Here is a 27,174-nt window from a genome sequence, read left to right as displayed (position 1 = left end):
TACTTTACAATCCTACTGAATGCATTATACAGCTCCTCCTCCTTCTGTCTCAGCAGCTTTCCATTATTCATCACATATACAGCACTGTACAGATGAAGGTACAGACCTCCTCCTCCTCCTCCTCCTCATCAGCTCCTCTGACCCAACGCAGGTCTGCAGATGTAGCACCTTTTTTTATTTGAAATAATTCAGTCCGGCCACTAAGAAGAACTTTTCCAGGAAAAGCTCCGAGTCCAGGACGGCGATGTGAGCGGCTCGTCCGATCAGCGTGTTGGCCGTGTTGGGCAGGGCGTGGAAAACGTTCTGACGGATCAGACGGCACTCTTTAGCTTCCACCAGGGGGTTCAGCAGGTTGTTTATCATCTCTGTGTACACGGGGCCTTAGAGGCACAGAGAGGAGGCAGAGTGAGTCACAGTAACATGCAGCCATGACACGGTAAGGTAATGATGTCATCTTACACCAACAGACTGCAGACTTTCTTTCTTTTTCATTGAGAGCTCTTTGATGAAACCTTTGCAATGCCTTAATGTGCAGGAATAACAGTGATCCACTTTTACTCTCCCTTGCTGCACCACCGCTGTACACACTGAGTGAAAACATGGCAATTTCGCTACGCTTGAAACCGCTGTTAGAATTAAAATACACAATACAGATGAGGAAAATTATAAAATGTACTAATCACCCTCAAGATTTGAACATCTTCAAAATATGAATGTTCATTTTTAAGTCCACCTTATAGATTTATGTCTTTAATGAGCTTTTAGTGTTTCATTAATAAGCTTGCGGGTGTCAAACGTTCACACAGGCAGGAAAATGAAAAAGATAAAAAGCCTCACGACGCTTCTCCTCCTCCTCCTCCTCCTCCTCCTCCTATCCCATATATCTGTCAGCCTGAATGTGTCCGTGCAGCTGCAGTCACTGACCTGTGCTCCGATCTCTGAGTGCAGTTTTGCACATCTCTATTCTGGCAGAGTGGAAAGGAACGTAGCGATCCTGCGGCGACGCCACCAACACCACGTTCTTGAAAAACTGCAGCCCTGGAAAACACAAGAATACACATGAATAAATGAGAGTGCCGAGTGTGTGTGTGTGTGTGTGTGTGGGTGTGTGTGTGTGTGTTTGAGTAAAAGGGGAAGAGAGAGGGAAGCGAGTGAATTGGTAGTAAAAGGCAAAGTACAATCAAAAGTAGGATGACAGGCTTGATGTGATAAAACAGTGTTTCTTCTCTCGTCTCCTGTCACTGTGCTTTTAGGAGAGAGCACTGGTGGGTTTCTGATGACAGGGTTTGGATCATTTTGTCAGCCTGCCACAGCTCTGGAGGGGGAGAAAGTGTTTTCAGGCTTATCTTCTTCAAGCCTCTGTGACAAACGAGTGTTTTGTTCCAGTGGCACAGTGGGGAGGCCGCTCACAGGCCGCTCACAGGCACAGAGCTGGCAGGGGGACGAGTGTTACACAACTCACACACACTGATATTTGACAGGAAAAAAAGACAAGATGACAACATTTTTGTGAATATGTGAAAAGGGCTGTCTTTCAAGTAATGGTGTGTAAAGTGATGCGGCGGTGGGCGCAGCAGACGCAGCAGACGCAGCAGACGCAGCAGCTTGAATGGAGGCCTGTCTCATGTCTCCTACCTGCTTTCTGACTCAGGAGGTACAGGAATGTTTTCCGTGGATCCACGTGGTCTCTGAAGGTGAGCTGCAGCAGGGATCCAGATTTCTTCAGCTTCTGCATTAACCACAGACCTGAGCAGAGGGAAAACAACCACGCATGCACGCACGCATGAGACACAGCCTGCCTTTCCCTGCGACCCAGCCAGGCAGAAACACAGCACGGATCCTAATCTCACATAAAAGAGGAGCTGCTGCTGAGGCGCAGTAATATTCCACATAAAGTGCTAGAGTGCTGGAGCAGGGCACATATTTCATCCCTGAGCTGACTGCTGGCCTCACCTGTGCTGACCAGCGTGCTGTTGTTGTACAGCGTCCCCAAGTGCGGCCCCGACAGCGAGAGGAAGGTGTGCAGTTTGGGCAGATAGCAGCGGAAACGCGGCCTCGTCAGCACAGAGCGGATGATGATGTTCCCCAAAGAGTGGCCGATGAAGCTGTTGGCCCAAGACAAACAACAGAGAGATCAGAGAGACACACTCACAGCACGAGTAGGCGGATGGAGGAACGGCGCCGCCTCCAACGCTGCTGACCTGTGACACTGTGCAGCGTCTTAATATAGAGTCTGCAGGGAGACAGAAACCGGCTTCCTCCGCCACTATTTGTCACCAGAACGTTGGTAAGAACGTCGGATTAGTGGAGATATGAGAATGAATCCCATCGTCCCAGAAGTGGGAAATACTAGATTCATGATGCTGTGTCTGTCACGTAGTTTAATTACTGTGCTGCAGTGCTTTTGAGCTTTGCCCAAAATCCCACATTGCAATGTCTGCATCTTCTCATCCGTCTCCTGCAAACTAAATATAGAGGGAATGTGGAAGGAGCCAGATGCTGCTGTGGCACTCCATTGCTTTTGTCTTGATACTTTGTCTCCAGAGACGATACCACACCAAGGAAAGTTAACAAACTTGAATAAAAACTCCAGCAAAAAAAAATACTAATTGGCACATTGAGGGCAATTAAGCAGGAAGATGAATAGCTTAATTTGATCTGAACCAGGCAGCACAGTTGTGCATAAAGAGGACAGTCTATCAAGTGAAAGTCACCAGGCCTATTGGCAGAGGATGATAACAGCTTTCCATCCATTCTGTGTCATTCTGTGTTAAGTGCTTATGCAGTCTATGTATCTTCATGAATCAATAATTCCCTACAGTTAAGCAGAGGCTTCATGCTGGCGTTACACAGTTTCTGCTGCCATCTACTGACTGATGAAGGTACTGCTGAAGACGCTGATTCCTTTTGTTCTGGCTTCCCTCTAATGATGATCCTCAGAATCAATCAAACAGGGTTTTGTCACTGAAGAGTTAAACTGACCTTATCCGGCCTATGGTGAGATTGTACAGCTGGATATGCTGAATGATCTCATCCAGCAGCCTGTCTGTCATGGTGTCAAAATCTGCAAACGTGTCTGTCTGCAGCCCAAACAGAAGGAACAGGAAGGCACGGCCGTCAGCAATCTGCAAAGTGCCTTAAAGCGCAGAATGTAGACCGTACATAATATCAATTTGTCCCAATCACTGTCATGTAAAAGCCTACCTGGTTCCTCTCAGACATCAGGAAGTCCAGCCTGGATCCTGGCAGGCCTAACTCGATGAAAGTCTTCACCAGGCGCAGGTCTGCACTGTTCCCTGGAAGCAGAGTGGAAATGATATACACGCTATGTGGCTCAGCTCTTCTGAAGCTGCTCATTAATCACTCACTGCTCACTGGGGACACGCAGGAGGAAATGACTGCTCACACTTTCTACAGTGTGGAGTGATAGCTGAAGGTTTCAGGGCAGACCAGGGTGGGAAATCATCCAATTTAGGATGGGGAGATGTTTGCTCTCACAGACTGAGATGTGTGGGCAGTTTAACACTGATCAGATCAATAACTGGTTGATCCAAACAATACAAAGATGACAGATTAATCACTTTAGCCTCAGGTCTTTATTTATTCAGTCAAACTGAACTCCCAAAGCAAACACACATTAAAATAAATAAATAAATAAATAAATAAATAAATAAAAAAATAATAATAATAAAAAAATAAAAAAATAAAAAAATAAAAATAAAAATAAAAAAAAAAATAAATAAATAAATAATAATAATGATAATAATAATAATAATAAAAAATAATAATATAATAATAATAATATAATAATAATAATAATAATATAATAATAATAATAATAATAATAATAATAATAATAATAATAATAATAATAATAATAATAATATAATAATAATAATAAAAGTAAATAAATAACTAAACAAAGATAATGCAGTACATTTGTTTTTAACACATCTAAAATATATATAATAAATGCAAATCCTGACATATGATACCTTACCTACCTAACCAACCTACATATCATAAATCTGCCTGTGTATGAATGTGTTTTCAAAAATGTACAACGTACACTTTAACCTTTGACCCCAACTGTCTCATGTGAACTGTGTATGTACTGTACGAGCTTCAGGCTGTATGTAAACTCACCATCCAGCCCGTGGACGCAGACCACCAGGTGGATTCCATCATCAAACTCCTCATCGTCTTCCTCGGGGGGGAAGTAGGGCAGATCTGAGGCCAGCAGAGGAAGGTTGCTGTACAAACTGGCCTGAAAGCTCAGGTCCTTTATCATCTCCTCTTTAGCTTTGTAGAAACTGGAGACAAGGATGGAGAAAAAATAACTGTCTGTATTTTAGGATAATTAATATGCAAAGACAAAGTTTCCTCTCCCTTTGTTGCATTAATTAAAGTTCACACTCTTACTTAGACCCTATACTGAGATCATACAGTCTGATCGTCTCATTGTAACTTTCATTTTCTCTCATCTCACCAGGTTTTTACAGATTTAGTGAGATTTTAGCAGCGGAGGAGTCAAAACAAATGTGATTCCACTCAGCGTCACTTTGACATGAGGGATTTGTGTGCAGCCTTTGATGTGCTGTGCTTTAACACACTCAGGAGGCTCTTCACCTTCTCTTCACTTCTCTCTCTACACATTTGCCCTTCATACAGTTTACCAAGCAGCACTAACTGCCACATACCAGATGTCAACACTCGTCTCAGCTTCAAAAACACTGTTCCTGGCATGTGGCGGCGTCGCTGAAGAAGACTTTAAAGTTCACTTTGAAGCAAACTGAGACCTGATTTCACATCATGTCAGTTCAGTTAATATATAAATATCTACTCACTTCAGCATCCGCTCATTGGTCTCATTATCCATGCTCAGGGGATTAAAGGAAGATGAGGAGATGATCCCAAAAGACCCCAGTGGCTGATGGGTAATGGGCGAGGTAGCCTGGCGAGCAGATATGCCGCTGATGGACGGAGAGTCTCTCAGAGCGGAGGAGAAGGGGAGGCAGGTGGGGGCACAGGACACCGACATGTTCACCACCTCCACCATCTTCTTGTTCATGAAGGCCAAACCTGAGTTTGGGATCTTAGACGCTTTAGTCTGAGCGTCCAGCGGCTCTTTGTCGCCGGTTGAAATCCCGCTGAGTTCGCTGGATAAAGTCACATCAGTCACTGTGAGTCCGCTGAGATCACTGGGTCTTATTGTGGTGCTGGACTTATGGAGGATTTGCTGGATGTCAGTCGCACCGAGCGGCGTTTGTGTTTCCTGCTCCTCTACTCCAAGCGGCTCGTGCTCATGGGAACTTTGGCACTCGGCTGTATTGCGAAGACTTTCCCAATCTGCTGCGCTTTTATGCACACGCTCTTCAGCTTCCACTTCACAGCCATCACCGACTGACTTAGTGGCTCCACTAATGTGTGTGTGATAGCTGCTATTCTCCCCCTGGCTGCCGGGAACAGCGCTCTCATTCACAGGCAGCAGTAAACGCAGCACTTCAGGCCCGTCACTTAACACTGAATCCACTCTGTGTGACTCCGACAGGTCGCAGTGTTCAGAGGGAGCGGCCTCCTTCAGAACGTGGCTGTAGCTTGATGCTGAGCTCATGTCTAACGGAGATGTTTCACATGCTTCCTCATCCTGGTTGCTGGTCAGAGAGGAGCTGCTGATCCTGGACGAATCCTGGCATTGCATTAAGTTCTTATTTCCTAATTCTTGCTCGAGCTTCAAGCGGCCTTCTTCCGTGTCTTCCGGGCTGCTTATCTGCGGAGCGGAGACGGACTTGGTGAGTTTGCTGAGCTGCCTGAGCTGCTGGTCCTCCTCGTAGGGCAGCGAGCTGATAGACGTGAGGGAAGCTTGTATGCCAGCGCTCGGTAGGCTGCCGTTGCTCTCCATCTGCAGACCTTCCAGTGAGCTGCGGTGGACCGGGTGGAGATGCACCATCTGCTGAGGGAGCTCCCGCTCACTGGAGAAGTCTAGAGGAGGGCGTCCCCGCAGCACGGCCTCCCCGGGCCAGACCACTGAGCTGGGCTCGCTCTCAATACCTGAGTCAGAGATGACAGAGGAGGAGCGCTTCATGATTTTGGAGCTCACCAGCCCTCCACGGTGAGTCAGCTCTCTTCTGAGCTCACCGGTGAAGAGAGGCGTAAGTGGGTGAGGGTAGGAGGGGGGCAGGCTGATCAGAGGAACATCCTCACTCTCATCATCCATAGAGTGACTCAGTGGCATGGCAACATCTGTCTCCTCATCGTTGTAGTCGTTTTCTCCTGACGTGTTGCTTTCAAGACCCTGTGAGGCGTCAGAGAGGTGCGTGGTTTCTTTTCCCAGATGAAGAGGAGACTCATCAGTGCTGTTAGACGTATTGCAGTCAAAAAGACCATTGTGGTTTGAAGACAGAGCTAAGAGCTCTTGTCCTCTGTGTGGGTGGACATGTGAAGGTCTAACAGTGATGTCCCTCAGACTGGAGCTCTCCTCCGCCTGGCTGTGTTTCTCTGCGTCCTCCACCTGTCCTGCTGATGTTGGAGAAGCTTCTGGTGTCTTCTCGTAAGGAATAAGTCTGGCAGGACTTATTCTGTTGGTGCTGCTTCTGCTTTGCTCTGCTATGAGTGAGACATACGTGGGCAAGTCCATGCAGTCATCACTGTCCACTGGCTCCTGGGGTACCGCCTGTGATCTGGCTCCCTGGTGAGTCCTGTTGGCAGCCATGATGGATGGATCTGAAGCCATCTGCTTATTGATGGACTCAACCATTGGCACATGGGATAACAACTCTGTAAGGACAGAAACGTAGTATTAAGGTGTTCAGTGTTAATATGCCTGTAAATAGGTTTTGGGAAGCTGTCGTACCTGTTTGAGGAAACTCCACATATCTGTCCTCAAAGATGATGGGCAGGCTGTTCCAGTCTCCATCGATGTCCAGGCACTCAACAGGTAAAGGAGGCATCTTGGTAAGGTAGTCTGAGCTCCGGATCTCTGCAGCGATCTGCCCGTGTCTGTTGATTCTGAAGGAGATGCAGGATGCTGTGTGTGATTACACTCCACTCCACTGATGGAAGGATTCCTTCAATGCAGGTCAAAGCTTTATACTTACAGGTCTTCTTGGAAAGTCAGAGATGTGTCTTTGGAGTGTTCAGTGAAGAAATACGCTTCTGAAAACCTCCTCACCTGACAGTTAAATGGAGAGACAGAAGCACAGGTTTAACCGTGACCTCGACCTAACCTAGACCTAGAGGAACCGCATGGTCGCTTTCAGTGCCGTTAGAAACAAGAGAAGAACAAAGATAAATATGGAACTATATTCTTTTACAGTCTGATCAGCTGTGATTGAACTGCACTCACAGCAGGTGTGCACACAGTGGAATGATTCAAATCACTTTTTCTTCTCCAGCTCCAATTAGAAATGCATCATCCTCCAAAGTCAGCTGCCGTTTCAGGCAAATTAGGAGGAAGAGCTATTTCTGTGTGTTTCCATCCCATGATAATTACTGAATAAGTGTTAATTGAAAGTCTAACTCCACTGGTGGGCGGCGGCGCGTCTCCATCCCCTGAGGATAATCTGATACCAAAGCAAACATGTTCATTATTCTCCGACAACTGAGATGCAACAGTGTCAGACATGAGAGCTGCTCCACTGTGACACACACACACACACACACACACACACACGCGCTGAGAATGGAATTCATATTAAACAGCCCAGTGATTAGAGAGAAATGACATTGGAAATCATATCAGCCTCCTCAGCTGCTCGGCTCTCAGTGGCATCTCATTCATCTCTTCATCACTCATTTAGGTTGAAGTGTGGTCTGTTTGAAACACAACGTTCTTCCTCTGAAACACTCGCATCAAAGCAGAGACAATTACTTCTGAGAACACGAGCTAATGACATCAATCTGTACAAAAACACGATAACAACACACACATTTCATCCATTACTCCCGTATAAGACATAAGATGTTTTATTATTGTCAAATGTCATATCACATGCATCCCAGAGACAGGGTGTGGGGTGGAGGTGTGGGGCTCGCTGCCTTGCTCAAGGGACAAGAGGCAGACTGACAGACCATGGACCAAATGGCTCATTTTTGTAAAAAGCCCGTATCTTGACCAAGGAAGGAGTAAGAGCTCTAGAATCCGGTTGGCACTGGGATCAATTTGAGCCTTTTTGGGACAATTGTTATCATTTTTGTGAAAAGCAAACAATCAAAGGTTTGACCAGTCTGACCCAGAATATCACTGAGTTACAAAACAAATCTGTGCAAACAGGTGTGAGATACAAGGGACTTAGATTCTGTGACTCATAGTTCAAATGTAATCAAACCAACCAACCAAATTATAGAAGTATCATGTCTGCTTAGCGAGTGTTAATCTGTCAATATAACATGTTGAGGTATCCTGGTAACAGACGAACAAACAGGCACACACGACTGGAAGTAAATCATATTTGCTGATGCTGGAGGCTGCACTCCTCACACACATCACACACACACACACACACAAACACACACACACACACACACACACACACACACACACACACACACACAGAGCTGACGTGTTGATTTACTCCTCAATTAAATGCGATGCCTTCAAAAGTGTATTGACTCGTTGAGAATTTTGTGTTTGACAGTTTTCTACAGCTAAACCTGAGCTGTCATGTCTTAAGGAGACGCTCAGGCAGCTCCAGGCTCCAGGCTCCAGGCTCCAAGGCGTTCACACAGTCTGAATGTTGTTTTACACATTTTCTCTAGTAGCTGCCACTGAATATCAGCACACATCATGTCACTGCAAGTCACGAAAACACATTAAAGGACTGTGTTTAATAATGTGAAAGTCTGTCTTTTATGGAGTGTGACTCTCACCCGCAGTGTGTGATGCTCCTGGGTCAGATAGGAGAGGATGTGGGGGTTGAGCACAGCCACTTCCAGGAAGCGACTCCAGAGAGCATCCAGCTGAGAGCAGAGCTGGCTCACATCCCGGCTGATCTGCTCCGCCACCTTCTCATGGCCTTCCTGCAGCTAACACAGGAGCCAGGGTGGAGACGGCACACAGGCGCAGTCAGTCACATTTATTTATATATCCTAATATCACATGGACGTCTCAGAGGGCTTTACAGGCCCACAACAACAGACGGTGTGCCACCCGGCCCAGAGAGGCACAGGGAGACAAGGAAAACCTGCAAGTAGTAATGTAGTGTCATGTTGAAGGAAAAGATAGAGAGCTTCAGGAGGCAATTAGAAGAGAGATTCACTCTCCTCCAACGGCCAGGTGTGCAAACGGAACATCACATGGGGAAATATATGAGAACACGGCGAGAGAGAGAGAGAGAGAGAGAGAGAGAGAGAGAGAGAGAGAGAGAGAGAGAGAGAGAGAGAGAGAGAGAGAGAGAAGAGAGAGAGTGTGTTGACTGAACGTACCTGTAACTCTATGGTGAGCTGATTCAGAGTTTCTTCTACCTGCAGCACCTCTGGAAGGAATAAAGAGTTCAGAACCAAATGAACGTTGTAACACGTCTGCATGCTCACTGAGTGAAAGAGTTAAAACCACACTGACACTCTGACTGAAGCAAACAAACAAATAAATGAAACTTCACAATGTTAACCCTCAGTGGGAGAAAGACCTACATCGGAATGTCCTGAGCTTTAATAATGTGTGTGCTTGCTGCAGACTCTCACCTGAGTCCAGAGGTTTCTGCTGGAGCTGAGGGACTTCCTTCATCAGGGCTGTGTAGTACGTGTGCAGGCCTCTGTGTGCCACCAACAGGAGGCGACAGAGCCTCCGGTGCCACGTGTGAGCTCTCTGCAGGCAGTTTTCACTGGGCACATAAAAGCTCCCCTGCAGACAGACAGACAGAGGGAGAGAGAGAGAGAGAGCCAGAGGAGATGTGAGCGCCACTCGTCGCCTCTGCCTTAATAACCCACATGCAGACGCCCTTGAACTTTATAGGCAGCGCTGCAGCAGCTGTACGGGCTCGCCGCTGACCTTGAGAGTGTGTGTTAAAAGGAGCTTGTTTATGCATTGGTGAAGCCTCAATAATTACTTGGAAGATCAAAAACGCCGTCGGAAACAAATGGCCTCTAAACACAGCTTGTTGTGAGTTGTAAAAACAGATCAATACGTGCAGCATAGGAGGATGTAACACATCGCTGTTATAACCTGAGAGACTATGGGAACTTGACTCAGAATCCAAGGCGTCACCATTTGTCTGGGACGTGCAAGGAAAAGAACCAAGAAAGAATACATACTGAGAAACTGAAGAGACACTGAAGAGGCGTATTTACTGCAGCTCTGGTTTACCGTATGTGATGCCTCTGATCTGTGTTATGAGCCATTATTCCAGTAGATGGCTCTCTAACAATGAGGCAGAAGTATTGACGATGTCTCAGCATTGCAATCCACACTGTGTATGAACGACACAGCTGAAGCCATGAAGGTCTAACAGCTCAGCACCCAAACAACGCTGATTCTAGTCAGTCAGGGGTCTTCATTTGGAGTCTGGAGCCTTGAATGTGACCAGTCTCTGCCCCCCCTCGACCCCCCACCCCGCAGGGATCTGACCTGACACAGCTACCTGCAGTGGCGCTCGCATGGCCGGGATGTTTCTGGTTGTTTTGGCAGCGCCAGTTGGGCTCGGATGTTTTGAAAGGCATGTGGTACCTGAGTATCTGAGGATGTGTTTGTCATTTGCCCCGGGCAGCTTGACTCGCCGGCCCTATCATCATACATGTGTGCGCTCTGTAATTCCAACAGTGCCGCGTACGCCAACCAGGAAGGAACATCTGTATGCTTACTTTCATAATTCTGTGGAGCTTTATAGAGGCCTGACAGGATGAGGGTCAAAGAAGAAGAGCTATGTTTCAGTATGAACCAGTTATTATCCTGGAGCTAGAGTTCCCTCCTCTGACAACGCTGAGGATGTCTCCGTCTACAATAGGGAAACATAAGCATTTGCCATGGTAACCCAGATAAGAGGGACCTCAATTCTAAATATAAGTCCAGGTATATTTAGCCTAAATAGATATGAGGCCTTTTATTTTAAAGCAAGACGTGAAAACCCAAAACAATAACAATAACAGACGTGATTGAAAACATTAACACAAGGTTTTTAAGACAAATTCTTAAGTAGGTGATGAGATTATGTGAAAACACAATAAATGATAAAATATGAAGTTGTTTTCCTCTTCTAGTTCCTGCATTAAATGATTGGTTGATGGATGTGTTAGCAGCCGCAGCAGCAGCAGCAGCAGCCGGTTCGGCCCGCCTGAATACTGATTCCTATATGAGAACGTACTGAACTGTGTCACTTCTAATGGCTCCATTTATTTCTGGGAAGAATCAATCTATGGCCTCTCAGATTTATTTCTCTCCCCTTTGAGCACTCAGCAGAATTTCGCTGATATGGTTGGAAATGTCCAATATGTGATTTTGTTTGTCAGTAATAACAAAACAACCCAGAGAGGAAACGCTGCTGCGGCGGTGCCGAGGGGGGAAAGTGCTGAACGTGTGCTCGCCACAGGTGAAACACTAAATAAATAAAGGCCTTCTGTACAGATCTCACCTGCAGCTATGTGCTACGTGGCGGTTTGGAGCAGAACTCATTACTGTGATCAAAGGAAGCCCCCCTGCCTCGCTAAACGCAGTGCTTATTAAAGCGCCCAGTTAGGGGTGAGAGTAGAACCCAGGAGCAAAGGGGGGGGGGGGAGGGGAGCAACCTGGGCCCTCATTAAGATTTATAGCCTCCACTGTGACGTCTGCAGGGGCCGGGAGAGGAGCGGGCTCTAACCAGAAGCATGGAACCAACAGCTTTACACCTCCACTGAAGAACGCCTGCAGACTGGAGCTGAATCGCAGGGGTTAATATTGGAGAAGATGTGGAGGCTAATGACTTCTTCTGTCAAGGCCACAACACTACAGAAGAGGAGGGATGACATCCAGAATATGACACACCCATCAGTTATTAATACACAGGGAGCAGACGAATATGTTATGGCCACAACTCATGACAGTGTGAGTGTGTGAGAGCCTAATAAGGGAAGTGTGGTTATGATGCAACACTGTGGTCAGAATAAGTGGATTGTCCTTTCTGTCACTTGTGGAAGCTTAACCAGGCTCTAAATGACAGTAAAGACATGAGGAGGGCACACCATCGTTCCCACTGAGGCTCCCACAGCCTGCATGCCCGGGCAGGTGGGTGAGCCTGATGTTATGAAAGTCTGCACTGCAGTACAGCAGAAACCTCAGTGTGGCTCTGTGGGGCTGAAGCTTCCCAGACCTGACACAGCTCCAGACACAAGATGGATTCAGTGAGCGAAGGGACACGGGTCCAGAATGTATAATCCACATCCTCAGACATCCTCCTCGCTGAGCTGTGGGGCAGAATCAGAGTGCTGCTGCGAGGGGGGACATGCCAGAAGAAATCATGGCTGCACGTGAAGCCACCAGCCTCCGGCCTGCTGGGAGCACGTTTACGCTGTCACTTGGCATTTAGCAGCTTGGCGTCGCCTTGTTCCTCAGGAAAAAGGGAACAAGCAGCTACGGGACAACACCTGACTCATTTGGTGCCACTTGCAGCTTTGACTTTCTTTTAAAAACACTGTTGAACTGTAAAAGGTTAACATACCTCAGAGATGACAGGCTTACAGTAGCCAGCGCCAAACATAAGGTTCTCCACCGACATGGCAGATGGGTTGCTCCCACTCTCTGGTGAGCCCTTCCCCAGCCAAGACCCCTTCCCTGTGCGTGCAAAGCTGCAGGGAGACACACACAGAGGCACATAAGGACTGTGTGTGCGTGTGCGTGTGTGTGTGAGAGAACAGGAGCTGCTACTAATGTTATCAATCATTGTAATGTTTGAGATGCAGACCTCCACACTGACTTTATGATGCTGGCAGCTGAATTCATCAGATAAGTGTTTGGAAAACTATCAATTCAAGCACCTAAAGCAGAATCACTCAAGATCTAGATGCTTAAACAAATCATAGAAGCAAAGTGCGGTGCCAGCAGGAGACCTCGCCCTAATGTAAGCACTATAGAGACGACACACACACACACACACTCGCCCTTCACTCAGCACATTTATGCCTTTATCAGTTTCCGTTCCTTCATCTTCACATAAAGCAGTGATAATAATCATAACAATGTGTTTTTGTTAACAAGCGACATTAATATGACAACGATGTGATGTGAATGTAGTGAAAACAAAAAATGTGACAGAATCGCTTAGAAAATTAATCTGATAAATTATTAAATAAAATCTATGAAAAAGGGGAAATACCTGGACTCAAATAATAAGAAATATAATGACAAATATGACAAAATAAAGCCTTTGGATAAAAGGACATTTGACTGGAGCTGTCATCATCATCATCATCATCATCATCATCATCATCATCATCATCATCATCATCATCATGTCTAACTCTGAGCTCAGCTGGGTGCTTTGATTGCTTGTCACTCATTTTCAAGGCCGGAGTTGTTTGTTGTTGTTGTCAACGTAGCTAACAAACAGCAAACCAATGATGAACGACCTAATGACCATCTGACTCTGCAAGCACAGGGAGGTCTGTAGAGCTCAGGTCCAGTTACCTGACACTGAAATACAGAATCAGCTACAAAGACTCATCCCTCTCTGGTTGTGTGTCTACTCTCTGATCTGTTGTGTGTCTACCTGATGAGTGGTTGATGTAAGGCCACCAGTGAGGCGTGGATGGAGACGGAGATGACGGACAGGTGGAAGTAGTCGAACATGACCGGGACATGGTGGTGGAGACCTCTACGCGGGTGGAAGTGGAGGCTGAGGGTCCGGCTGCTAATCAACGGGACGGTCGCTATCTCAGCAAGCCTGAAGAAGACAGACAGACAGACAGACAGACAGACAGACACGCAGACAGACAGGCAGATAGAAATACCTCAGTCATGATGAGTCAGTTATCATGGGATCTCCACCCACCAACGTGAGTAGAGACGAAGAAGTAGAGACAAGTAGAGACTCACTCTCACACAGACACACAGACACACAGACACACACACACACCTAAACTCATCCTAAACCTACTGTTGCTCATTGTCAGTAAAGTGTAGATCCAGCTTTAACTGGAAGTCCACCTCACTCAGGGCCTCCTCCACCTGTAAGACATGAGGAGCAGGGAGACACAGAGGAGCAGGGAGACACAGAGGAGCAGGGAGACACAGAGGAGCAGGGAGACACATAGGAGCAGGGAGACACAGAGGAGCAGGGAGACACAGAGGAGCAGGGAGACACAGAGGAGCAGGAAGACACAGAGGAGCAGGGAGACACAGAGGAGCAGGGAGACACAGAGGAGCAGGAAGACTTAGTTATACTACAAACACTTCACAGAGGTTAAACACACGAGCTTGGATGATTTGCAATAATGTCATTAGTGAGGTTTAATAAGGGATTAACAAATATTAAGAACCTTTAAACAAATGAATTAAACTAATCTCATTTTGGTCTAAGAAATAATCCTCTCTTTCTCATTTATACTAAAACAAAACCAAAGAATGAGAGCAGAAGAATCCAGTCTGTTTTCAGGTTTGTGTCATTTGGATTTCAGATTGTAAAGCAAAAACCCACATAAGGGTTAAAGCTTGTTTCTTCATGTACAGATTCCTATCCAGTCCATGATCTCTCTGTCCTGTTCCTTAAACATGTACGTACACACGCAGCAAATCAATTCCATGCCGTTCTGTCCAGTATCGACGCAGTGATGGATGAAGCACACATATCAGCGGAGGTGTGGGATAAAGAGCTATTTCTGTCGTCTCTATCTGCGGCTGCCGAGCAGATAACCTCTGCAAGGTTAATTAGCAGGGAGCCTGAGGGAGAGCTTAGGGCTGAAATGTGATACGGCTTCAAGGGTCTCCACACCTCCACAGGAACGTCTACATTTAATGAAAAAGTCTAAAATTAGGAGAATCTGCCAGCATCCAGAGTCACGTGGAACAGAAGTCTCCTGGTTCTGTCTCAGGCCCTCTGGACAGTCCATCAGGACGCTGTTGCGGTTTGTCAGGCAGCAGCTGAGCGATGGAACAGAGTAACGCCTGAGCTATGGTTATGATATGGATGATTAGCTGAGAGCGAGGCCGTGTTAACTCGCTCTGTCACCACTGATCAATGCCGGCTCAGGTGGCTCACAATAACAAAAACAGGCAAAGTGGACTGTCAGGGTTGTGCTCACGTTGAGGACAGAACATCGATAACTGTCAAGAGGGTTTACATGCCCGATCATCTGACCTGCACATGTTCACACAGGGACACACTCACTTCACATCTGGCTCCCAATGAAACGCTGGATCAAATGCAGATTAAGCCCGGCGTAGGAACGAGACAGGCTCGGCTTTGGTGGAGGTATGAGTGTCGTAGTTTTATGGGGAAATTAATTTAGAGGCCAGTGTTGTGTTCTCCATACAGAATCCAGACCATAATGATAATTGTTGCCAGTCTGCAGCTCAGAATGAATCTCTGCAGGGGGTTCAGTCAATATTCTGTGTGTGAGGAGTGTGTGAGTGATGCTGTGCTGCAGAAAGCAAGGAGCACCTGCTGCTTAAATGCTGTTGAAGGTCTCTTGCTGCCATTATACTGCAGTTTGCATGAGATTAGATCGGCTGCAAATGAGGAGAATCAGCATCAGATCTGCCAGAGGATAAGCAGCACCTCATGATGGATGTGTGTATATAAATGTTTATGTAGGGACGCAGGTGGGCAGAGTCTTATGTCTACACACTGATGTCAACGTGTGAAGGACACAGAGTGAAGGGTTCCTTGTGAGGAACACTCAAATGACCTCATGCTTCATTTGTCCACATTAACAACTCTGTTTAGTTGTAATAAAGGTTAAGATTAATGTGCAGCCTGACCGCCATTCTCACATGGCTCTACAGTGTGTGTGTGTGTGTGTGTGTGTGTGTGTGTGTGTGTGTGTGTGTGTAATCTGACCAGCATCACCCACCTTTTCTCCATCCAGTAGCAGGTGGACTCTGAAGCTCATGCAGTCGTTCACAGCTATCTCCTCATTCCTGTAGAGGATCTGGAAGATGCGGCTGAACACTGTTCCATCATAAACCCCTGCAGAGCTGAAGCTGCATTCTCCTGAGGAGGGACACAAGCGACAAACACACACAGTTACACGTAATAAACATGTGAACGTTTAATCCGTGGCTTGTGCTCAGATCAGTATCAAGCTGTGCATTTTCTAATGTTGTTGTTTTGACACACACAGATTCATTGAGATCAGATAATGCAGAAATTCTATCCACGCATCCAAACATAGGACATGACAGCAGGCGGTGCAGAGCAGCTCAACATAAGAAACCCCACAGCTCCTCCTGGGCTATCTCAAAGTCTTCCTCACACCAAGCTGTACATGTCATCCATCACGCCTCTCTCTTTACCACAACATGCAGTAAACTCACGCACCATCCCACCGTCACCACTGGGGGCAGCTCACACTGGAAACTGGACTTCAGAGCTTCAACACCAAACAACATGGACAGCAGGTGGACTTCACTCCCATGGCTCACTCATGCCACCAGGTTTCTGGGTTGATTTTTGATTTTGATGGTGTTTAAAGACGGATCAGTATCTATTTATACACCCTGACCAAGCATGCAGCTGTAGGTCTCTATCCTACAGTAACCTTTGTGTCAGATCCTCAGCAGGCTCAGTATGAACACAACAGTGGACCGTAGTTGTCTTTGTTCAGCCTCAGGACATTTCTCAGGCCGTCCACCTGTGCTGCTGACATTTACCAACATCCAACCTGGTGGATTCTTTTGTGTGCAGCATGTCGGCTGCTCACCGGCGCCACCTGAAGATGTTTCTGTCAGCGCTGCCGTCAATGCAGCAGTGTTGGCGCCCGGCTGTGAGCGGTGAGCTGCCTGTGAAACCCCCTGCTGAGGTTGTGCTCTTTGCCTCCCTGTCTCTTTGTCTCATTCTCTCTCTCTCTCATTCTCTCCACAGGTCTCCCTTCTGGTAATGCTGTTACCATCTGAGGCATCAAGACACCTGTGCCAGCATGAGGGAGGTATGGATCAGGACTGCAGGCAAAGACTCGGTGGATGGGTGAGACGTCATGAAGTCCTCTATTGACTGAACTATATGTGGGAGCTATACGTGTGTGGAGCTGCTGTGCTCACATGTAAACAAAGGAGACCAAAGCCTCGGAGCTAAAGACAGGAATCAATACAAAATACTTATTATATTATATATTAATACTTAATAATTCACTCCGTGCATATTTTGTTATTCATGTGAATCAATGCATCGTCCTTTAACACCACACACACACACACACACACACACACACACACACACACACACACAGAGCTGCCAGTCACAGTCAGACTGAATGAAGCCTGAGCGTTGTTTTGTGGTTCTCTCTCTTTATAATAAATAAACTCTGCTGACGTTGCACGGATGTTTTCACACAGAACCACAGAATAACATTGTGCCCCTTCTTGCTTTGTCTCCTTGCCAACTGAGACTCTTAGGCAGATTGTTTCTGACAGCCACTCCTGGCTCTGTAGAAGTTGTTTTTGTTGTGCTGACACATCACTTCTCACATTCTTAAAGTCCACAGGCGGCCTTTTCATTTACATAATAGCTGGAAGAGAGGATCCTTCCAAATATCTCTATGTTTACAGCATTAGTTGTTATTTATGAGGCTTTTCAGGGAGGATATCATTTCAGTTGTCACCTTCTTAACAAAGCTTCAAATCATTCCTCTCTTGTGTTTCCTGAACCTTTTCCAGTCATCAGAGAAATATGCAGAGGTTAGCATTCGTCTCGCTAAACGCAAACCTCTAACTGGTTATTAAGTAGAGAGTGAAAAGAATGTTGGCAGACTTTTGTCGGATAAAATTGATATAAATTGTAAAGTCTCATCTGCAGTCAGTGGAAAGAAACGGATTCCATTCTCTGAGTTTGATACAAACTGTGGTGGCAGTTTGAGCTCTTTGGTGTCTTTGTTAAATTATAAACAACACGCAGCGACACAACACAGCTGTCACTTCCTTCAGCACTCACTTTCTTTACTTCCTTGTGTGTAAGTTAAATGAAGTAAGCTTATTTGCAGCTGGCTAAGAAGGCAGCATGGTGTTACATAAAGTTACTGGAGTCACTCTGAGGAGCCGTCTGTTATCAGGCTCAGCTGTACTCAGTCGTGGCAGTAGAAGAAGAGTCACAGGACCAATCAGAGGTGTGTATTATAGTGAGCTGCATATTAATGAAGAAGGAATGAACATAATGATTACCTGTGTGTGTGTCTGACCTGTGCAGAGCCTCTCTCTGCTCGGTCACTCAGACAGATTGACTTTCCATGTGAAATCCATGAATTCCAGCTCCAGTCCCTCGTCACACACATCAGTTTGTTATGCAGCATTAATTGAACGCTGCATTGGAACTGAACACTTTGTTGAACACACTTATTGTAAGTCGCTTTGGATAAAAGCGTCGGCTAAATGACCCTAATGTAATGTAATGTAATGAGGGAGCAGCACTGATAGCTGCTTTGGCTGCATGAGGAGACGGATCCCAGCTAAGCAACAGCTGATGACTGAACACAGCCCAGTGCAGAAACACAGTCCCAGTTTTAGATGACTGTGTCAGAAAGGTGATTCCTCTGCTGCAGTAAAGCTTCTCACATAATAGCTTTCTGTGTTCTTTCACCCCAATACTGCCCACAACCACTTTCATAAGGAAACAACAACAACAACAACAACAAAGCTCAGAAAACTCTGCTTCAGCTCTGATTGATCACCAAAAATGAGCCTGGGCCACTTCAAAGTGTGGCTTCTGCAAATAACGAACAAAGCAGAACCAAATGGAGAAGAAGACCAAGAGAACATTAGATTTGTTTTGACGTGTTTTTAGAATTCTAGTCTGTAAACTTGCTCAGTTTTTTCAGTTTTTACTCAATTTGTTCAATTTTATCACTGAGAGACAGAACGATAATTCCAGGTCTTTCAGCCCTTGGTGGAGGTATGCAATGAGTTCCCCAGGTATTTGAATAATTGAACATAATGGGCCAGAACTACAATAAAATAGAAAATGCAACGTGTGTGACTGTTTCACCTCAGAGCCTCAGGTCTTATAGTTGTATATACATAAAGTTTGGTTCAGATTTATTTTCACTCTTGCATTTTTGCTCACATTAAACAGCAAAAGCATAAAAGCATCAAACCCACAGAGAGTCTGAAGCTCTGCTCTCACAGGTGTTGGCAGCAGCACATTAAAACATGCACACGTCCCTTTAAGCTTCAGCTCCGGTGATTCTCTGCTAGAAATAATCGGCTTACTGCACATCTGCTGCGCAAATGTGTGTGTGTGTGTGTGTGTTTGTGCGTGTTAGCCTTCCCTAATCACAAAGATGCATAAATCCCAAAAAAGACCCCAAGCCCAGATTTGCCTCTGTGCCTCACATGAAGCAGCATGTGGGTCCATGCAGCGGAGCGACACACACAGAGATCTAATGGCGCCCTGCTAACACACTTTGGCTTGATACCATGATACTGTGCATGAATCACACTTCAATTAAAAGCTTGGGTTGAGAGTGTGTGGCACGACGCTTCACACATAATTCATTTGTCTGAAGGGCACAAATGATTGAAATGTCAAGCACACTCTTCCACAGAGAACACAGTCAGGGATTATTCCTGGTGTGTGTGTGTGTGTGTGTGTGTGTGTGTGTGTGTGTGTGTGATGGATGTGTCCTCCTCACTTTGTCTGGCTGCTGCATTACGCTCAGGATCCAGCCCAGAGGTTTACAGGGGCTTACTGTAATGCATGACCTTGTGGAAGGAGAGGCGAGGGGGAGGAAAGGGCTGCGCTCCTCCAATTAAAACACGGTTATGATCCTCACAGCCATGCATTCTGCTGCAATACGGCCATGTGTCCTTCAGTCAGGTGACACATTGCTCTGCAGCCAGGGATTCAAACATGGGCTGCACTGCTTTGGAGCTCAGAGGAATATACTATAGAGATACTGTATGTATGTGCAGTCCAATCAGAGGACACGCCCCCTGCTCAACACTGACATGTCAGCCATCATTTGATCTGAGGTTACAGCCTTTCCACTGCTTGATTCATTTTCTACAGTTCATTAACATTGTTTACTTGTGTTTACTTTCTATTAATCACATGCAATATTAATCCACCTTTCGATCAAACAGCAGTAAGAGACACACACACACACACACACACACACACACACACACGCACGCACACACACACACTCCAGCTCCTCCACTGTTATTTTGAGACCAAACTAAAACGAGCCGTACCAACGTGGGATCTCAACATCGCCTCAATTGATTGAATGGGACGGAACCACATGCTGTAGGAGTGAAAACACTCACTCACTCAGTTTATTCTTGTCTCAGCGTAGTGTGGAACGTTTAGCTGGATGAGACTACAGGAGGAGAATCTTTGATAAGGGATAAACTAAAGGGATAAACTGTCCCTGAATGAATCTGAATCTCTCTCCATCAGGATCTGTATCTTCATCTGAAAGAAGCTCACTTGTCTTTGATTGATTTTTCCTCAAAATCCGATCAAAGCTTCCTTGACCAAAGCTCCATGTTCTTGCAAAATTGTATTAAAATCTAGAACTCTCTGACGGATGACAAATTAAAGCGTAACCCCCCTGACAGACGTGATGTGTGTGAGTGTAATGAACCGCTCCAGTTCCATCAGGAGTGTGTGTGTGTGCTTTACTCCCCCCTGCTGCTTCTGTTCTTCCTCCTGTTCCTCACCTGCCATCATAGAAACCTGCAGGATTGGGCTCTAAAATAAAACCACAGAGAGCCCAGAGCCCCACAGAGCTTCTCTCTTTATCACTCACACTGCAGGACACCAACATTTAGGCTGCATGGGACTTTCCTCCCCATCAGTGAACTAATGCGGCGAGGAAATTGTCTTCCTAGCTCATATTCAGATCGTCACCGCGTCTCTGGAGGGAAGATCGTAAATGAAATGAGTCAATGTCAGGCTCAGTGTTTTCACCGCCACCGTGTCCTTGCCAGCACACACACACACACACACACACACACACACTCGGTGATTTGGTCATTTTATGAGGACACAAACTGAAACATTAACACTTTACATAAAAGCTTACAGCTCGTACTTCTACCTAACAACCTGACCCTGAAGTGACCCTGACCACTGGTTACCATGCACCAACAGCCAGAGAGAAGAGGGAGGGAGACTTCCTCACTAGAATCACAAGAGTCCTCACAAGAGCAGTGAAACACACACACACACACACACACACACACACACACAGCACCATACACGCTCCAGTCATGTCGGGGCTAAAAATAGCTCTATTATGCGCCTCAGTATTGCCTGTAAATCAGCTTCCTGCTCCGCCACAGCTCCCACATTCTCAATGCTTGGATGGGTTAAGAACACGTATGTCACAGAATATGGAAAAGAGGAAAAAGGCATCAGTAAATAGAAACCATCTGAAAGTACGAGGCTTCTAGAAATTCCATTAATTCAAGAGAAAAAAAGGGGGAATACAGTGTTTGTGTTCAGTAATTCCTCACTCAGACGTTAAGATGATGTCATGCAGGTTGTTGACACGTTTAACCTAAGTGCTGGTTTGGTGTTGTGTGTTTGTGCAGTAATGTGAGTTTATACTGAGTGCAGCTGTAAATCATCTCCTCTGGTTCATGGTTCAGACTTTGATACTTTGAGTTTGTTGTTATGATCTCTGGCCAGGACTCCCTTGAAAAATAGGTTATAAATCTCAAACAGGACCTTCAATGGTAACAATAAGGTTGAATAAATAGATAGAAAAGCTAAATTGTATTTGAAAAAGCAGAAGTATTTCAGCAACATGTTTTTGTGTTGTGAGCATTTTTAATGGAAGGACAACCTGATGGAGCTCTGTCTGTCTGTCTGTCTGTCTGTCTGTCTGTCTGTCTGTCTCTTTAAATCACTTGGACACTTGGAAATGGATGTAAAACCATCAACTGGTCAGACGGCTCCTGCGTCCTCTGAAGTCCTTCTGCATAACTCTTCACAGCTGAGACAAAGGAAAGGACACGCCTATGAGGACACGCCTATGAGGACACGCCTATGAGGACACGCCTATGAGGACATTTAATTTGAACAACAACTTGTTGAATTTAACTAAAGTGTTTCCCCTCACAGTCTGAACCTTTAAACAGGATTTCTACCATCATTTGGCCGTTAAAACACATTTTCCATGACTAATTATCAAACTGCGGCTTCATGATGTAATGACTTTGCGTTCCCTTTGTTGAGGAACCTAGCTGGCTCATATCAGCACAGAGACATGAGAGTGAGGCATTCCTGCTTTAGCTTCAGCTGCAGAAGAGGAGGACAGGTGAGAGATGTAACATCCTGCTTCTCTCACTGCTGACCTTTTCATTTTCTATTGTTAAAATCATAAACACCATCTATGAGACGACATCTCATAGCAACCGTCACCGGCCGCTTCCCTGAGACGACACAAGAGCAGACTCTGAGGAGAGGAAAAGACATTTTCAAATTCCAAAGCTTTTCCTTGATTGTTCCCCGTGCAGTGAAGCAAGTGGAGGAGGAGACACACACACACCCTTGTTAAGCAGATGACTAAATTGAGTCTGTTTACTGTGAGAGCATCTGTTCATTTCTCTATTTTCAGACAATCAGCTGTGAGAGCCGGCCCCTGTAGAAACAGAGACACAGACAGAGACACAGGAGCTGAGAGACTGCAGGAGGAGGTGGAGATGTGACATGGCGCAGCTACACTCCTTTGTTCCAGGGAAGAGGCCGACACGTGGCCCAGCTACAGCCTCACACACTGCACACACTCTATAAAACACAACACACACACAACAGATTACTGTTTTCATGTGAACTTCAAAGATAGCCTGACATAATGTGTGTCATTCAGGCAAAGAATGTGCATCCAGACACACGACCTCAGCTGGGAAACCATGCTGTGTTCCCACACACACCCCTCTCTCTCATTAGCCACTTAAGAGTGAAGGTACCACAGACAGAAACGGACAGCGGTGTCCAAAGTTCTATAACGTGTGTGTGTGTGTGTGTCAACATGTTCCAGACAACAACAAGAGACAAACGCTCAGAAATAGATGGATAGATGGATCACATGTTAACATTGCTTAGGCTGTGTGTGTGTGTGTGTGTGTGTGTGTGTGTGTGTGTGTGTGTGTGTGTGTGTGTGCGTGTTGTTACCTGTATGCTCTCGTGTCGTCACTACCAGTCTGTGTGGCACACGAGGTGAGACCTTCAGCCCCGCCCGTACCTGGTAGAACCTGAGAGGAGAGAACCGTCACATTAAGACTTCTGGACATACAGAACGCAACGATATGGCGACCAAGATCTGACCAATCACAGGCTGTGGGTGGAGCCTAAGTCTAACAAATAAATACAATGCCACAACAAATTAAATCTCCAAGTTTGAACTGATTGAAACTCTTAATCACCGAGGAGCGACTGTTCTAAGGTGCGTTTCCATGGTGACTTGCTTGATTTATTGTAAGGAGCCTTCTTCTTCTTCTTCTTCTTCAGAGTGACAGGCTGTGTTTACTCCTCCTAAGGCTCCCATGTTCCCATCAGCACAGACTCCTGGGACAGATGTAATGAAATCCCAGCCTCTCCTTTAATGTTCAAACCATAAAAGCTAACAACCTGAGCTGTAACCTAATATGTCTGAGAGGATGTTTCACTCTCACTCATCCAAAGAGAAGCCAGCGTGAGGAAAGACCATATGCTTGAATACTGCCACTTCCTGTCCTCGTACACTCCACAGTAAGGCCCTGATAGTGGGCGTGGCTAAAGCTGTGGTCAGGTGATATCTGTATCAGTCACATCAGGTCTATAATTGCATATTTTTGTTCACTTTCACATTGATCAGAGTGTGAATTATGTCTATTTAGAGGAATGATGAGCTTTAGCTTCATGAGTTTTGCTTACAGATCTCGTCTGCGGCCGCTTGAAGCCTCCAGACGTGTTTATAAAGACACGGAGCAAAAAGTTAACCGTGTTCAACCAAATCACTCATGAATTTTACAAACTGCAGCTAAATAATTCACAGAGAAAGAAAGAATGGGGATAAATAATGAAAAGGAGGTAACAATGCAACTCTACTCAACTGTTATGAAGCGTTAGAGTGTAAACAGAGCTGGAGCTGATAGGACTGGAAAACAGAATGTAAGGTAACAGGATGAGTGCAGATCAGACCCAAATCTCAAGCTGCCACAGTGGTTTGCCTTAAAGCGCTGCCTTCCAGAACACAGCAGGGACGTGAGGGGGGAGGGAAAAGGTCACTTTGACGTCTGGAGCCAGTGTGGCTTTGTGTAAAAGCTCATCTCAGCTCTCTGGGGAGGCAGCAGAGAGCCGAGCTGCCATCACATGGGTGCTTCACTCCCACAGACAGAGGAGAGCACAGAGGGCGACACCAAGGTCCACACATAAATAAGAGATGTTCACGGGACGGTTCAAGAGGCCACAGCCTGATTCACTACCTGTTACACTCTCACACAGGTGTGTGTGTGAACAACACGCCCACTCAGCTGGTTAGAGACTTCATTCAGACGGATGTTTGCGTCTGAAGCTTGGGTCTGATGTCATGTTCATTTAGCTTTAACACCAGTGAGAGCCTTTTACCGTGTACTGGCCCTTTAACATGCTGATGCTCATTGGCGTTTCCCTCTGACACATCTTATGTCACACTGGAAAGCTCATTAAACCAGGAGAAGCTCCACCTATCACCTACTTAGAAAGGTGCCGAGCACTGCTGCATTCTTATTAATCACTACCAATATGTCTATAAAGTAAATGGGTCATTACTGCAGCAGTCCTGTCTCTAATAGGCTCTGAGGCAGATCACACACTGTATGGAGAAGCCCACTGATCAGCAGGTTAATGAGTTTGAATTACTGCTTCCTCTACTGTCAGAGCCCAAACGGGTGAGACAGCTCAGCAGAGGAGCCTCCAGAGGAAGAAACCCACACTGGAAGGTCCAAACTAGTTTAAGAAGAGTAGAATAGGAGAAGGAGAAGGAGAAGGGACCCAGACACTAACAAACACACTCTACACACACACATACTGTTACTATGTTACTGTGGGGTTGAAACAGATCATTTGTGTGACTTGTTTATTGAATAGAGAGTCGTTCAGACTGATTTATGAATGAGGGAACTTTATGACTGTCTAACTTTCCTTCTATTAGCAGAAACATAAAAGGCCGGCGGTGCTCACAGTGTTTATCTCCTTACTAATCAAATGCAGATTTAATCATTTAATCAGCTTCATAATGTAGTCAGTGTGACACAAAGTCCTTCACCACGTTCAGCTGCACGTCGCCTCAGACTGGAGATGCAGCGGCCTTGATTTCAGCTGTTTCATCAGAACGGTGAGGCGTTCAGGTCTCATCAGCGAAATATTTGTATTCTGCGGCTCTTAACAAACGCTTATCTTAACGCCGGCCCACAATTCTCCTAAGTGCTGGCGTCAGATCGCTCCTGTTATCTGCAGCAAACACGCCGAGCGGTAAAAACAAACATGTTGGTGCACTCAGCTGAAGGGATTACTGTGATAAAGCTTCAGTCAGACCCATTTGGGGAAAAGGAAAAGCATTTTGATCAAACTGGCATTTGAGTGAGCCGGAGGTGGACCAGATGAGAGCCGTTAATCCTCCAGCAGACACATCGGGGCAGGATCAACATGGATCCTCTTACGTAACAGATTATAATGTAGAATTCATCAAAATCATTCAACATTATTTAAATTCTATTATGGAAACATTGCAATGTGTAAATATGCAAAGAATCACACCGATCCACTTCCACTCTCCCTTAATGCACCGTTGTTGTGCACACTGAGTGACAACATGCCTTAGGATCCAGCCCTCACTCCACTCTATCTCTTCCCTCTGCAGATACTGGTCTCATATTCCCTCTCACTCAGGTGTTACATGTAGATAGAGTTAAAGGATCAATCCAAAATCAGATCAAAACAAAAGGCTCCATATGCTTAATATGCTCCTTTGGAACAATAACAACGTTCAATTCAAACCGCCTGGTGCTGGATGTTATGTGTGCTGGTTATAATGAAATCAATAGGAGAAAATCAGCAACCCTTGACAAAGCTTTAACACCTAAACGTAGCTGGAGCCTCTGTCAGCATTAAATAAGTGCATGCAGCGCCGGCCTGATTATGCTGAGGGAGGCTGCTGAGTTGACAAAGTCAGATCAAATTAAATAAATAAACATCAAGACCCCAAAATTGAGATTTTCTTTCCTCCCCCTCCCCTGCAGAAAGAAAAAGACTCACCCTCTTTGGAAGAGATCCACATTGTGAAACTTGTGCAGCTCGACAGAAAACTCCAGTGTTCCCTGAACTTCAGACATGATAGGATCCCACTCATCACCTGGAGAAGAGAGAGAGACATGTGGTTAGTATGGCCGAGTGTGAGTAGAACTACAGTCAGAACAACAACAGTTACTACACTCAGAGAACGACTGGATGAATGAATATGGCTCAATCACATTTCTGCTTTTTAACGCAGTAAGGAAAGCTGCATGTAAACAAACTGGCTGATATGCGTGTGTGTAAATCAAGGGAACTCCAATTTGCCGTCTCACACAGCAGCCAGAGATTGAATTACGAACCCAAGCAGGAGGCCTGAATCTGATGTGGAAACATGTTTGGTTTGCTCAAAGTGCTCAGGTGTGTGTCGGCCAAATAAAGGCTTCCTATGACACACCTGCTGATTGGTGTAATTGAGTGTGAGTCCTTGTCTCACAGGTACAGTAGCAGCCTCAGCTCCATGTTAACACCGTGACTGTCAGTCACAGCTTCACAGCTCATTGAGATGAAACGTGTCAAACGGCACATTCAGGCCCAAATTACAACAATTAAAGTGCAGCGCTCCTCTCAGAGCTTCCTAATGTAAACACACTGGATCAGGATCAAACACACACACACACACAGACACACACACAGCATGGACGCCACAAAACAGAGTGAAAGCTGAGCTGCCACCAAGCAAAACAGAGACCAAACACTCTTTACAGTTCAGTGTATTGAATACAGCTGATCGCTTTGAAACACAATACTCACGCATGTACACACACACACACACACACACACACACACACACTATAAG

The 27,174-nt window shown here is 45.8% G+C and overlaps 1 protein-coding gene across 1 annotated transcript; it reads right to left on the bottom strand.

Annotated features, from left to right (window-relative positions):
- Nucleotides 1-174: 174 nt before the first annotated feature.
- On the bottom strand, nt 175-26,416 carry fam135b (family with sequence similarity 135 member B). Its single transcript, XM_076171565.1, has 19 exons — nt 26,340-26,416; nt 23,238-23,317; nt 15,976-16,115; nt 14,061-14,131; nt 13,674-13,847; nt 12,627-12,753; nt 9,682-9,841; nt 9,424-9,473; nt 8,869-9,024; nt 7,098-7,171; nt 6,854-7,008; nt 4,848-6,777; nt 4,147-4,313; nt 3,205-3,296; nt 2,983-3,080; nt 1,954-2,105; nt 1,636-1,746; nt 925-1,038; nt 175-380 (listed from the first exon to the last, which is right to left on the bottom strand). The coding sequence occupies exons 1-19, from the start codon at nt 26,414-26,416 to the stop codon at nt 175-177; spliced, it is 4,134 nt and encodes a 1,377-aa protein (XP_076027680.1).
- Between the last annotated feature and the right edge of the window lie 758 nt (nt 26,417-27,174).

Source organism: Genypterus blacodes, unplaced genomic scaffold (genome assembly GCF_046128005.1).
Source record: "Genypterus blacodes isolate CSIRO-AG114 ecotype Tasmania unplaced genomic scaffold, CSIRO-AGI_Gbla_v1 ptg000258l_1, whole genome shotgun sequence".
In the NCBI taxonomy this organism is placed as follows: Eukaryota; Metazoa; Chordata; class Actinopteri; order Ophidiiformes; family Ophidiidae; genus Genypterus; species Genypterus blacodes.
The sequence above is the reverse complement of the archived record's forward strand: the minus strand, read 5'-3'. Positions and strand labels throughout refer to the sequence as shown.